This window comes from Medicago truncatula, chromosome 8 (assembly GCF_003473485.1).
Source record: "Medicago truncatula cultivar Jemalong A17 chromosome 8, MtrunA17r5.0-ANR, whole genome shotgun sequence".
Classification (NCBI taxonomy): Eukaryota; Viridiplantae; Streptophyta; class Magnoliopsida; order Fabales; family Fabaceae; genus Medicago; species Medicago truncatula.
This window is the reverse complement of record NC_053049.1, coordinates 39,646,384-39,661,313: the sequence shown is the minus strand read 5'-3', so window position 1 is coordinate 39,661,313 and position 14,930 is coordinate 39,646,384. Positions and strand designations below refer to the sequence as shown.

The 14,930-nt window shown below is 32.3% G+C and overlaps 2 protein-coding genes across 2 annotated transcripts; both read left to right on the top strand.

Moving 5' to 3' along the window:
- The first annotated feature begins 319 nt into the window (after window positions 1-319).
- Window positions 320-5,812, top strand: LOC11419030 (protochlorophyllide-dependent translocon component 52, chloroplastic). Its single transcript, XM_003629676.4, has 7 exons — window positions 320-869; window positions 1,549-1,736; window positions 2,084-2,169; window positions 2,252-2,418; window positions 2,510-2,698; window positions 4,568-4,755; window positions 5,452-5,812. Exons 1-7 carry the CDS (start codon window positions 354-356, stop codon window positions 5,771-5,773), a joined length of 1,656 nt encoding a protein of 551 aa, XP_003629724.3. The 5' UTR covers window positions 320-353; the 3' UTR covers window positions 5,774-5,812.
- Window positions 5,813-9,118: 3,306 nt separating this feature from the next.
- Window positions 9,119-14,044, top strand: LOC11426579 (DNA ligase 1). Its single transcript, XM_003629674.4, has 9 exons — window positions 9,119-9,272; window positions 9,497-9,625; window positions 9,808-9,942; window positions 10,058-10,192; window positions 10,322-10,414; window positions 10,518-10,649; window positions 11,091-11,188; window positions 12,842-13,052; window positions 13,680-14,044. Exons 2-9 carry the CDS (start codon window positions 9,511-9,513, stop codon window positions 13,763-13,765), a joined length of 1,005 nt encoding a protein of 334 aa, XP_003629722.2. The 5' UTR covers window positions 9,119-9,272; window positions 9,497-9,510; the 3' UTR covers window positions 13,766-14,044.
- The last annotated feature ends 886 nt before the right edge of the window (window positions 14,045-14,930 follow it).

The following is a 14,930-nucleotide window of genomic DNA, read 5'->3' as shown; positions in this document are numbered from 1 at the left end:
ACATTGAAACTTGTGTATTTTGTATTAAATATATAATTTTTAACAAATAATTGTTGTTTTCAATAAATAAAAGTTGTTATTTTAAATGTTTTAACATGTGCAATATTGTACATGTTAGACAATCATGTATTTATAAATAATACATGCATCTCTCCCCTGTGTTTTCCTACTCTATGTTTCTTTTATTTAACTTCATTTTTGGAAATCGGTACTTCTACTCTTTTGGTCATAATTATAAGAGATATTTTGGTTGACAAAAGTTGATATATTCGATCATATTTATATATAAGAGACATTCTGAGTAAAGTTTTAATGATCACTTTCTTCTTTTGGACAAGGGAACAGTGGAAGCTATGTTAGCTTTTTCTCTTCGTTCACTTCACATCCCAATAGCACATAAAACACAAACCCCATTAAAAAAATCCATGTTCTTGAAGTCACAAATCCATTCAACACTTCCATTAATTCGTGGGAACACTTCAAAATTCAAGCTTTTCACTGCCTTATCACCTTCTCCGTTAACAGAGTCTAGTAGTAGTAACCTTGAAGTGGATGATGAACCAGAAGTTGAAACAGGTTCAGAGAAATTTGACTGGTACTCACAGTGGTATCCTTTGATGCCAATATGTGATCTTGACAAAAGGGCACCTCATGCTAAGAAGGTGATGGGAATTGATGTTGTTATATGGTGGGATAGGAATGAGAGTGCATGGCAAGTTTTTGATGATGCTTGTCCTCATAGATTAGCACCTTTGTCTGAAGGAAGGATTGATCAATGGGGTAGGTTACAGTGTGTGTATCATGGTTGGTGTTTTAATGGATCAGGTGATTGCAAGTTCATTCCTCAGGCACCTCCTGAAGGACCTCCGGTAACTACTCCCTTCGATACATTTTTAACCGTCGCTTTTGAAGAAAAAATTGTTCTTATTCTTTTGTAGTTTGGAAAAAGTTCAATGCAACATTAACTGTATTTTGTCAGTAACAACTTAACTATTTATTGCATAAAGAGAATTAGATGAAATGAGATAAGAAATGGTTTAGGGTATTGTAGGAAAAAGACAAACAATTTCATTTTATTAGTTTTCTTGACACATGTAAATAAGAGTAAAACGACAAAAAAAAAAAAAACATAATAATATTGAAATAGTCCTTTTATTGCTATTATGTGTTTTAGAAATTGAATACTTGTGTAGCAATTGGCCAAAACCTACGAAATACCAACACAAACATCAAACCTAATACTAAAACTACATGTTGACACTGATAATAATTGAAAATAGAAAATGATTGAATGTAACTATATGTATCGATATCGTTCATACACTCAACACGTCTTCCATATCTGAAGTGTCGGTGTTACATATCCAAAACCACATTTAAAAGTGTAACTACTAGTACCAATTAAATTTCTTCTAGTTGCAATCCCTTTAACAAACAATCAGAACTATGGAATAAAGATGTGTTGCACTAATTAAATTGATTCTTCACAATGTTTGTTTTGTTATCTTGCTATCCTCATTTAGTTTTGCAAAAACTTTTTCTTTTCAGATTCATACGTCCAAAAAAGCATGTGTAGCTGCTTATCCAAGCACTGTGCAGAATGATATCTTGTGGTTTTGGCCAAATACTGATCCTCAATACAAAGATATTATTACAAGGAAAACACCCCCATTCATACCAGAAATTGATGATCCTTCTTTTACTAGCTTTATGGGAAACAGAGATATTCCTTATGGGTATGATTTTAATTTTGAAAACATTACATTATGCATACCCCTGACAGTAACTTACATGTTAGACCTAATTAAGAAAACATGAGTTAAATATGTTTAGTCTTTATAAAATATTGATTTTCTGAGTTTAGTCCCTATAAATTTTTATTTGTTTATAGTCTCCACATTTGATAAAAACATGGTGCTTTTAGTAAAAATACATTTATATGGTGGAGGCTAAATGAATATTCTTTTTAAAGAACTAAACTTAAAAGATCTGTGATTTTATAAGGACTGCAAACATGTTTAAACCAAAAAACCATATTATTTGCTTATTATATTTTTTTAGTTAATTGAATATGCAATTTCAGGTATGAGGTACTGGTTGAAAACCTCATGGACCCTTCACATGTTCCATATGCACACTATGGATTAATGAAAACTCCACAACCAAAAGGTATATGCATATATGATAAATCATTTAACTTCAGTAAATTCCTATTGTTTTATATATGACACTTACATAATTAACTTAACAGTGAAAGCTGATAGAGAAGGAGGAAGACCACTTGAATTGTCAATTGAAGAGTTAGATGTCAACGGCTTCACAGAAAATCAGGGTTGGAGCAAAAGCAAATTTATGCCACCAAGCATCTTTTATGCTTATACTGATCTAATTAAACCTGTATCTTCTGAAGAAACTAAGGTAATAAATTGAGTAGCTATGATCCTTACTTATATTACGAAAAATGTGCATCAAATTTTATATGGGCGTTACATAATATATTTTAATGCAGAAATCATCAGTTCAGAAGAAATTTGCTTTGATATTTTTTTGTATTCCTGTGAGTCCCGGTAACAGCAGACTGATTTGGTGCTTCCCAAGAAACTTTGGGCTATGGATTGACAAAATTGTACCGCGATGGATTTTTCATATTGGACAAAACTTGATTATAGATTCAGATTTATATCTTCTCCATGTTGAGGTAATTTCTTTTATAGTAGTATATACTAGCGCGCCGTGTTCGTCTTTTCGTTTTTTTAGTTGACAAAAACAAAATGATATTCATTCATTTAAGTTGAGAGATTACATCATTCAAACTCACTACATCTAAATTAATAGCGTATAATGGCATAATGCCTACAAAAATATATGATAAAACTAAAGTGACCGGAATATCCATGCATCCGGATCTGCAACGTTCATGCCTAAATCTTTGAGTGAATAATCGATCATTCAATATGAATCAAACGAACACCGCAAGAAGACGGAAAATCAAACAACGTCGCACAAGACGACGAACAACAAACCACCACACTTAGATGATGAAATCACGAAGAAAAAACCTAGATCTATGTGAAAATCACTTATTTAAATTGAAATAGAGAGAAAAAGATGAAGATGAGTGATTTTATGTCAAAAATTGACCCAAAACCACCCTCTCAATGAAGAAATTGGAAGAAAAAACCTAAAGAGAAAAAATTAGGGCCGACTTCTTAAAGAAGGAGAAAATAAGTGGGAGTTCTTCCATTACAATTCTTTTTTAGTTCTTTTTATTACGCTAACGTTTGAAAATTATGAATCATATATTTTATCAAATTTTGATTTTAATTGAAACTAAAAATATAATTGTTTATTGCATTGAAGTTGTAACAAACCAAACTAATCTTGTCAAAAAAAAAAAAAAATCAAACTAACTATGATTATCTATTTCAATGACACCAATAATCTCTTTCAGCTCTTTTGAGTTGGTTTTTTCTCTTTCCAAAAATGCTTTTAATATTCAATACAAATAACAATTGTAACAAATAGATAAGAATAAATTTAAAAATTAAAAAAATATAACAAACACGATATGATATATATTCTCAATTTTTATCCATTTATTCTTTAAAAAATGTAACAAATTAGATGAGTGTATTTATACTTATTTTTTTATTATCCAAATTATACCCGTAAACAACTTTTTTCTATAATTTGTTGTTGGTGTCCTTAAAAAAATAAGAATTTATATTATATTTTTTTGTTATATTGTTGGTGTCATCGAAATAGTTAATTATAGTTAGTTTATTTATTATAATTTGAAAGAAAAAATCATTTATATTTTTGACTTTTAATCAAATCCAAAATTTCATTTAAAAGAATATTGTTCATAAATTTTCAACGTTAGCACAATTAAAAAATAAATAAAAAATCATTTATATTTTTAGGTGTCCGTCTTTTTGCTAATATAGAATAGAATAGATAATTCATTTGCCCCGTTGATTAGTTGGTTTGGTTCGATCAGTTGGAAAAACATATTAGCTAGTACTATTACATAACAATATCAAATTCAATCACTGCCTTTTTTCAATATATCACTTTTTTTGTTTCTTCTGGTTACTTTATTAGTTGATATTTATATGCACAGTAGTTGCTAGGTTGGATTTATCATTGTATTTATGCACAAATTATTCATCTATCTGTACATCTGCGTAATTGATTCTTGATACGGACTTCTTGAATTATGAAAGATTGGTTACTTAAGTTTCCTTATCACAAAATAGGATTTACCAAAATAAAGATATAAAAAAGAAAATAGGCTCGACAATAATATACTTTTTTAAAAATAAAAAAAAAACTTTAATAGGCTCCATCCATTTTTCTTAGTATGGGGGTGAGCAACAGTACTTTTCAGGTTAGATGCAAACCGAAAACTCGTGTTTCCTACCTTATCCTGGTCAAATTGTTGATGAAGATTTTATCTCAATTGTATCTAAGAAATAAGTCATTAGTATTAGTACTATATGCTGATGAACGAATTACACATTTGTTTCAGCTTGTATGATTGAAATGTAATTACTTCTTTTGATAGGAAAAGAAAATATTGGATGTTGGTCAAGCCAATTGGCATAAGGCATGTTTTGTTCCAACAAAGGCAGATGCTCTTGTGATTGGTTTTAGAAAGTGGTTAAAGAAGTATGCAGGTGATCAAGTTGAATGGAGAGGAAAATATAATGGAGCCCTTCCTCCTACACCTTCCAGAGAACAGCTTATGGACAGGTAACTCACATGTGATTTGCAAGTAAACATGGTAGTTTTAATTTAGTTTTTTTGAGGGATAGTTTTAATTTAGTTATATGTCAAAAATAGTAACGATTTTCCTTTAATATGTAAAGTTTTAAGTATGGTTATGAGTATCGTACGATACATGTGAATTGTATCTCGATTCAACACAAATTGAACTCAATCGATATGAATCTCTAGTGTATATCTACTTTGGACGTGATTCTCATCTTGAATTCTAATTCATTACGATGAATCTTGATTTATTCTAGTGAATCACTACCTAGTGTAGTCAGCTTCTTTTTGTTGTCAACTTTGTATAGCTTGCCACTTTTCTTATGTGAATTGATTTATGACTTGAATGTTAAATTGTTTTGAGACTCATGTATGATATATCAACTTATAATTTTGTTATGTCACGTGTTTTTACTTTAAAATGTTTTAGTTTTCTTGGTAATGTATCTTACGATTTATAATAAGATTCGATTCACAATTCAAAAAATTCATCTTCTTGATTCACGATTTGAATCTCAATTTGATAATCGTGATTTCAAGTGAAGAACTTTACTTAAGTCAAGCATAAACCAATAATTTTTCAAATATAAAATTATAAATAGAGCAATATTAAAAAATTATTGATTGCATTAGGTATTTGTACCATGTTCTTCATTTCAAATTATTAAATTTGAACAGGTACTGGAGTCATGTGGTGAATTGCAAGAGTTGCAATCTTGCCTATAAGAGCCTCAGTGTGGTGGAAGTGATGCTGCAGATCATATCAGTTGCTTCAATTGGGATTGTTGCCACAATGAAGCAGGGTTTGGTTTCAACTACAACAAGAAATTCAATGGTTGTGTTGGCGGTACTTTCATTCGCGTTGTGGCGGTTGTTAGCGCACTTCATATACAAAAACTTCTGTTACCATGACTACAACCACGCCTCGTCAAATTGTTTCCCACCATATCCTATTCTAATTGTTGATGAAGATTTTAACTCATTTGTATCTAAGAAATAAGTCATTAGTACTATATGTTGATGAACAAATACACACTTGTTTAAGCTTTTATGATTGAAATGTAATTATTTCTTTTGAAAGGAAAAAAAATAATGGATGTTGGTCAAGCCAATTGGCATAAGGCATGTTTTTGCCAACAAAGACTTGTGATTGGTTTTAGAAAGTGCTTAAAGAAGTATGCAGGTGGTGAAGTTGAATGGAGAGGGAAATATGATGGAGCCCTTCCTCTTGCACCTCCCAGAGAACAACTTATGGACAGGTAACTCCATATGATTGCAGTTAAACATGGTAGTTTTAATTTAGTTATTGTATTTGCAGTGAGTACAATATCTAAATTAGGGTTTATAATTGTTTAGGTCGTGTCTTGAGAATGATTTTTAAGGTGAGTATTTATAGCTGTTCTTGGGCTTGTATTTATGTGACTTAGGCCCTAAGTAACTTATAGCCCAAGACACGCCTGCAACGTTCTAGATGCTTCTAGAAGCTCTTTTAAGGTGGCGCTCTAGAGGGGCTCGCCTAAGGCTATTTTGGCCCTTACGAAGGGTGTCGTGCCTATATCTAGATATTATCAGTCCACAAGCCCCCCAAGCACGAGTCTTGGGACAAGGCGAAGTGGTTTATAATGAGATTAACGGTCCACAAGCCCCCCCAAACATGAGTCTTGGAACAAGGCGAAGTGGTTTAAGTTAGATATCGTCTAAAAGAAGCCCAAAGGTATTTTTCAGGGGCGGTGTTTTTTAAGGTCAACGAGCCTTCTTTTATAAATATGGTGGTTCACAACCCCCTAGGCACGAGTCATGTAAGGGCGAAGTGATTTTAATTGTGGTGAGTTTCATATGGCTTTGTCGCCCCTTAGGGCTATACTTTCACGAAGTTTCAAAGCCCCCATGCATACGGCAAAGTGACGAGACTTTTAAAGGATTTTTTGGGGGCGTCTTATTAGCCCTTTTCTCATATGTTTTTTTTCCTATGAGTTGGCGTGGCCGTTCCTATTTGATAGATTGTGGCGAGTTGTTTTATTCATATCAAACAACTAGGGTGAGCTCACCGCCCTTTTATGGATATATTCATTTATGTAGGTCCACAACCCCCCAAGCACGAGGCTTGTAAGGGCAGTGTGGTTAAGTTTAACCCTGGTCATATTTAACCGGTAGATAGGCGAGCTCCTGTTTTTTATCGAATACATCGAGTTGTTTTCTCTTCTTTGGATGATGTCTATATATGGGCGAAGTCCCTTAGTACTTTAGCTCCTTGTTTATTTTTGTTTCAATGTTTTCTTATGTGCTTGTTCTTAAACTAGGTAGTCGTTTGCTTTGGGAAGTATTCATAACTTGTTTAATCGGGGTGCTCCCCTTTGGGGAATCTTCACATGTTTAGGAATTTCAACCTTGTCGATTCTTCCGTCGTGGGAAGTCTTGCATATTTAGGATTTTTCAACCTTGTTGATTCTTCCGTCGTAGGAAGTCGTACATTGTAGGAATTTCAACCTTATTGATTTTTCCGTCATGGGAAATCCTGCATATTTAGGAATTTCAACCGTAATATTTAGGAATTTCAACCGTTGATCGGCCTGTCTGAGGTCTTTACGAAGTCACCCTTTTTATTTGTTCTTTCATGCAAAATAAATCTCAAAAGCCAAAAAAAAAAAAGGTTAGGATAAAGCCGTGTTTTATCAGCATGTTGTTAACGCCGTGTTTTTATTTGTGACGCCTGAAACACATGGCTAGAGCATTTCCAATAAAATCTTTTTTTTTTGCCTAATAGCAAGTGATGCTAAAAAAAACATGCTTATTTGGAATGAAGTGTGAGCAAATGCTTATACAAGCTCTCCTTCTTATGAGTTGGTTCCATAAACGATTTTTTTTTTTGTTAAAACAAGATCTACGTATATGTTCATTCAAATTGATGTACAGTCCACGTTTTGGATCGATGAAGGTAAAAAGGGACCGATCTACATATATGTTCATTCAAATTGAGTTGTAATTTCATTTAATTCATTGTTTTTATATTTTATGTACTGTTTGTTTAACTTTTATAATTGAAGTTGCGTTTGACCTATTTGTACAATCGATGGAAAAAATGTTTATTGTAATTTTATATATATTAGGTTTGGTGAGAAAAAATGTATCAAAGATGATACAAGTTAATCAAAACATAGTTTTTGATGGCATCCGAAAATAGCTTCCGATGGACTTAAAAAAAAGGAAGAAAAAACTTCAAATATACATAAAACATGTTAAGATTTTTACTACATTACCCCTCGATGAGTTAGGGGTAATAATATAACCCTATCAAAGAAAAAGCTCTTTTTTTTTTTCATTTTATTATTAGGGTTAAATATGTTTTTGGTCCCTATAAATATGTCAACTTTTCGTTTTAGTCCCTCTAAAATTTTTCTTCAACTTTTAGTCCTTATAAAGTTTTCAATCTTCACTTTTGGTCCCTCTTTTAAAGTAAACTCATATGTAGAATTCATATTATTTAATAAAAAATTTCAGAAAAATTAAAAATATTATAAGAATCACTCCAAAAAAAATTTAGAATTTTTTAACAAAACATGAATTTAATATGAATTTTTATATTGTTTATGGTTAAAAATTCATATTTAATTTGTGTTTTGTTAAAAAAATCTAATTTGTTTTTAGGAATTGTTTTTAGAATATTTGACACATTTCTGCACAATTTCATTAAAAAATGCAAAAATTAAATTAAAAATAGGGACCAAAAGTAGTGATTGAAAATTTTATAGGGACTAAAAGTTGAAGGAAAATTTTAGAGGGACTAAAACGAAAATTTGACATATTTATAGGGACTAAAAACATATTTAACCCTTATTATTACAACGAGTTACTATTTTCATCTCAAGAACATTAATTTTTTTCATATCTTTCATTGAACATATGATTTTAATCTCTTTCGTTCCAAAATCGAATCATAGTTGTCATTAGCGGTAAATTACCCTCAATTCATCAATGAATAATGGAGACCTCATTGATAGGGTTTTTCTTACAATTAGTTACGATTTTCATCTTAAGAACATCAAATTTTTTCATCTCATTCATTCAACATGTCATCTCCATCTTTTTCGTTCCAAAATCGAATCATATCGTCATAAGGAGTAAATTACATATAATTCATCAAAGAGTAACTTAGGACTCACCGTTAAATATAAATTCGGAAGATACCTTCCAACACCATAGGATCGTAACCGATCTTTCAAGCTATAACAAACGGAGAGCTCGCAAGAGGAAGGAAGGGTGGGAAAAGAATTTCTCAAGGGAAAAACAAATACTCGAGATTCAGCTGCAAGCCCAATCCACATACAAAAAAAACTTTTTTTCGAAAAAACAAACTTAGCAAATTAAAAAAAAAAAAAAACGCTCAATTTGCCTCTCTCCCAGACACTCGTAAGAAGCAAAACCTGGCCGCTAAACGCAGGTGGAAACTCTACTAAGCACAATTCTTCAACATTCAATTTTCGCTCCCCCAATTTCTCAAGGTATCTGAGTGTGATAGCTTTGATCCATATCAAGTATATAACATGTATATTTGCTTAATTCATAGTTTTCCCTAAATTATAAGGTGTAGCTAGGGGTAGTTAAATTGGAATTTTTGAGGGACCAAATTTGGTCTGTGGATATGATATAAATAGTTAGGTATTCTATAAGAGCTTAATTAAACTGTTTATCCAAACAGGTCTTATGTGTATGTTTTGATTCACAGGTTGAATTTTTGCCATGATGAAAGTTAGTAAGGGAAAAAAAGGTGTACGGACTGGGGAAAAGAAGAAAAAAATTAACATTGAACAAAATGCTGATGATGTTGAGACACATGTCACCGTGAACAATGATGGTATGTAAATATGTTATGTTTTTGTACTGCTCGCACATTGTTGAACTTTCTCTGAAATAATATGTTATGCAGCTTATACTGTGAACAATATATTTTACTGTATATCAGTATATAAATGTGTTGTTTTTCTGTACTGCTTTACACTTTGTTGAATTTTTCCTGAAATAAATTGGTTGTTTCAGTTGATCATGGAGTGCCGGTTACAAAGGGAAAAAAGGTGAAAGTTTCCATCAACCGAAAAAGAAAGAACAAGGACAAAAATCTAGTTGAAAGACAAAGACCGGAAGATGGTGAAGTTGATTTAGAAGCGCAAAATGGTGAGTTGATGATAGTAGAGTGACTTCTATACCGTCTACAAGTATATAAATGTGTTATGTTTTTGTATGGGTCGCACTTTGTTGAACTTTCACTGAACTAAATTGGTTGTTTCAGCGGATCCTGAAATGGAGATTGTAAAGGGAAAAAAGGTGAAAGCTACTACTAGTCGAAAAAGGAAGAACAAGGACAAAAATCTTGTTAGAAGACAAACACCAGTAGACGGAGAAGTTGATTTAGAAGAGCAAAATGGTGAGTTGATGGTTACGGTGTGGATTCTGTGAACAAAATATTTTTAACTAATCATGTTCATGATTTTGGCTTGTTCAAAAAAAAAAAACTAATCATGTTCATCTTACCTTTTTTCCTCAATGATATCAGATGGAGTAGTGGAACATTGCGATTCTAAAGAAAAGGAGGTGAAAAACTCCAAGAAGCCTAGAGATTCTAATATTGAAGCAGCTATCAAACCTTGTAATAAAAAGCACTTTCTGGTTGATGCTATTGTTGTATTCTGAAATATCATGCCTGAAGTCATACATTCATTTTCCTCATAGAAGTTATATTTGTTTTGTAGGTACGTCAAAGCAAGCCAAGAAAAAAAGAAGAAAGGAGGTTCCAAAATCATCAGAAAAGAAAGAACAAAATCAGCAGGATGACATTCATATTATTTCCTCTGGAGATGATGACTGCTCAAATGGAATGAAAAGTATGAATTGCTTTTTTCTTCTGCGAATTATTTATATTTGCTTAAAAACTACAAATATCCTAAAGTAACTTATATTTGCTTAAAAACTACCAATATCGTGCACAGATTTAATGATATTTTTGTAATGTCAACATAGTTACATATTGTGAGTTTATTTTTTACATGCACATAGTTACATACACATACAGTAATTGATGCACATTTCAAGATTCTCTATGTAAACTTTCATATGCATATGTCTTTCATCCTTTGCCAACATCGAGCGACATTTATTCATTTTGTTTACCATTATTATTTCAACCTGTTGACTACTCGAATGTGGTGCATCCATATGCTATTGTATATTTAATATTTATTGTCATGCATGGTATAGTTTCTGCATATTTGTATGCTACTGTCATACATTATATAGTTTTTGACTCGGGAATACTCAAACCGCAGAGTGGATCATGGAATACCATCAAAGTAGACCAGGGTTGGAGGTTTTGCAACATCAAATTGAAGATTTTATATCTACTTACGAGGAAAAATTGGAAGAGGTAAATATTTTGAAAAACATCCTTAAAGCAAAAACGAGGTTGGATGTTCTTGTCAGATATTGGCTCGAAAATTTTCTACTTAAGCATATTTCTTCCTAATTATAGTCATATGAACCTTTTATCAGTGGGGATAATCATGCCAAGAATTTTATTATACATTGAAATTAAATTGACATTGGAAAATATTTATCTAGCATTTTCTTTTGTATACTTACTAGTTCTATGGCCTTGAAAATTAACATGTAAAAGTTATTTTCATTTATAAGGGAGGGCTTTAACGTATGAGTCCAAGTTATTATAGTTGTATTAAGGTTTAATGATGCTTTGCCTCCATGTGCTTAGCGCTTGATGCTGTCTGCTTTTGACAAAGCTTTTCTGTTTATGGGTATGGTAGTTGGTGCTAAATATAGTGTTAGGATGCGGAGGGTAATTCAGTTTGCATTTATAGGGTATCTAGACGAATTGATATATATCTCACAGCTGTAAAGCCGTATTAGAAGTTCATTTTTGTTTTGATGTTCCTGCATGCGGATAATTTGGATATTCTTTTTCCTCCATGCTTTTAGAGGTTGATGTTTTTTGGCTTAGGCAGCATAAAAAGTGAATTTCTCTAGTCATCATGTATACTTGTCATGACTAGAATACAACTCCTCAAGAAAGGGAGTAATTGATAGAAATATGGTATTTTATGAGTAAGAATAGGGAATTTCTCCTCTGATTACAGAACAATAATGCAAAATAATGAGGGTCTGCAACCTCCTTACCCAACATGCCATGTTTCTTCCAACTATCTCAGCTCAACTAACCTAACTAATTAAGAAAGCCTGACTAACAGTCCTGATGGACATCTAACAATAGTCAGTCCTGATGGACATCTAACAATAGTCCCCCAAAATGATTACCAAGATAGCTAGCTGAATAAACATTATTCCGCCAAGGTTCCAATCTTTGATACACGATTACCAAGATACAGATAAGAGCCAATAAACAGACCTTTAATGCTCACAACGATAGCTAGCTGAATAGTTTTAGAAGTGACATCTATTTTTCCGTGGATGTCTCTAAAGAAATCTATATATTTGTGTGTTTTTCTCTTTCGTCATTGCTGCAGCAATGTGGCACATGTTTCAGCAAGAGGAAGAGTGAATTCATAGATAAATTGACATGCAAATATAAATTACTTCCCACCAAAACCTTGACCATGACATCCAAAATGGGTAACTTAATGAGCCATGGAACAAACATAAAGGAAACAACCCAATATAGACCTATTCCTCCTTCAAGCTTCACCTTTCAAAATTAACTTCCTTAAGTATCCTAGCAAGACAAAAGGCCCAGTACTCTCCCACGACAATGCCCTTTATAATCTCTCATCTCAGACCCCAAACTAACTGACTTACTGACCCACTTTGCGGTACTCAAGTGTTTAATCTTCCATATGCAATATTCAGTATCCAAGCAGGACGAAGGCCTAGTACTCTCACACAACAATGCTCTTTATAATCTCTCATCTCACACCCCAAACTAAATGACTTATTAACCCACTTTGTGATACTCAAGTGTTTAATCTTCCATATTCAATATTCAGTTATGAATGAACCCACATCTGTTACTTGTTTTGGTTTCCATGCAATAATTTTTTTGTCAATGCAGGAAAGAAAAGCAAAAGAAGCCCTTGCTGCAGAAGGGGGATGGACGGTGGTTCAGCACCACAAGGGTAGAAAGAAAACTACTGACGCCGAAAGTGGGATTGCTGTGGGCTCGGTTGCTCAGGCTGCTGCAGAAAATAAGTTGGCCAAAAAGAAACATACAGGAGTTGGTCAAGATTTCTACCGCTTTCAAAAAAGAGAAGCTCAGAGAAATGGTATGACTTGTTTTTCATAATGTTTTGCAATATTTCATATCGTGTAGATAATTTTTAACTGTTTCTGTTACAAAATATGTTTACTTCTGTTAAAACAAATAGTCAATAATTAAATTTAAACGAACAATGTTGGTTTAAATAAAGGAAGATGTTAATAAGGGGGGTGGGGGTTCCATCAAAATTTGCATTAGCATGCAACAGATCTTATAGTTGATGTTATTTGTGTTTCTTTTAGTGTAAGAAATATTAGGGTTGTTAGTGTTGTGTTAGTCATATACAAGTTCTAGGCCTAATAGTATAAATAAGTTCATTTTCCCTGTCTGTGATATTTTTCGCTTCCCTAATATCTTGGTTTCTACGATTCAAAACCCTTCTGCCAGTAAATTAAGATTCTATACACGAAAATACTAGTAAGTTATGTGTCTAGATGGTCGTGAAATGATCGCTGTCATCTTGTTGATTGGAACACGTTAAAAATTATATGATTTTATGTGAGGCTCATTCATGCATTACGGCTTTACCCCATTTTCCCTCACCCTTAGACGCTGTCTTAAATTAGCACATGATCATTCAAAATCGTTTTTACCATGATCAAACTGAGATAAACAACTCATGTTTTGCTTGCAGAGCTAATGGAATTGCAGAGCAAATTTGAAGAGGATAAAAAACGTCTGCAACAGTTGAGAGCTGCTAGGAAATTTAGACCATATTAAATGATGTTGATTGGAGCCAATGTCCCAGGTTCTTTTCTTGGGGGAGTGGATTTAATTCATGAAGCACTGAAGTTGAATTATCCTTTAGTCCTGACAAATTTTGTTCATTTACCTTTCCAATCTTGTCAAAAATATTTGTTAATTTACGAAGTAGTTGTTTTAATTTTAGTTATATTTTGCTGGGTGGTGTTCCTTCTGCCCATCATTGGATTGCATTAACCTATGTTATTGTGGATGTATAATTATCATATCTTTTTCCTCGGTTATCTTTTTATGTCATGTATGACTTGCGATTTTTTCATTATATTCTCTGGTATTTGTTAGTGTCAAATAATAGTGACCTTCCTCTTACTCTCACAAATAATAGCAAAAAAACAACATAGCTGCGCTAATAATCACCAACCCAACTCTCCAGTCATACCAACACACCTTCTCTATGTTTCCTATTTACCAAAATAACAATGATAAAATTGATAACAATAATTAATTAAATAGGCGTTTCCTGTAGCACATGCACATCACATGCTGGGTTGTAGAATACGGACAAAACATGGACCTCCATTTCCCTGATACTTGTGGTTGATAAAAGTGAGCGTCATATCTTTCATTGTCGTCGGATAGAAAAAATTTCATGCTTTTCAACCAAGAAGACAATGCTCTTCTGAAAAATGGTCGTTAAAACATTAATGCATCATTTGCACAATAAGTGAAAGAAATAAAGAGAGTAATAATAGAGGATGTGATAAATTGATAATATGATAAAAAAATATATTAAAAAGAAAATTATATGTTGAATAAACGTTGAAAAATTAACTAAGAGTGATCAAATACAAGAGCTCTACCTTTTTTAGATGGAAAAAAGCTCTACTTTTTTCATGATAACAATGTTAGTCACGAATATATATATTTTGGTGACAAAAAATTTTAAAATGTTGAATACCTCATTTTTTTCAACACAAATTTTATATACATGGTTTTATAATACTGATTAACATTTTTACATTTCGATTGTTTCAAAATGAATTTGGTTTAATTTTTTTTTTATACACAAGTACAATAAGCTTTTTATACGCAAGTACAATAAGCAGAAGAAAACAATTATTTTACCAAATTAGGGTGTTACTAAAAATGAACACAAAAAATGTGCTTTTCAACTTCTCTCTTT

What these genes read in the sequence shown, in the direction of transcription:
- LOC11419030 (XM_003629676.4), top strand. Translation starts at nt 354, where the DNA reads ATGTTAGCTTTTTCTCTTCGTTCACTTCACATCCCAATAGCACATAAA. An exon ending in TATCTTCTGAAGAAACTAAG is followed by an intron (nt 2,419 to 2,509) that starts GTAATAAATTGA and finishes ATTTTAATGCAG; the next exon opens with AAATCATCAGTTCAGAAGAA. An exon ending in AGAGAACAGCTTATGGACAG is followed by an intron (nt 4,756 to 5,451) that starts GTAACTCACATG and finishes AAATTTGAACAG; the next exon opens with GTACTGGAGTCATGTGGTGA.
- LOC11426579 (XM_003629674.4), top strand. Translation starts at nt 9,511, where the DNA reads ATGATGAAAGTTAGTAAGGGAAAAAAAGGTGTACGGACTGGGGAAAAG. An exon ending in TGATTTAGAAGAGCAAAATG is followed by an intron (nt 10,193 to 10,321) that starts GTGAGTTGATGG and finishes CAATGATATCAG; the next exon opens with ATGGAGTAGTGGAACATTGC. An exon ending in TGAAGCAGCTATCAAACCTT is followed by an intron (nt 10,415 to 10,517) that starts GTAATAAAAAGC and finishes TTTGTTTTGTAG; the next exon opens with GTACGTCAAAGCAAGCCAAG.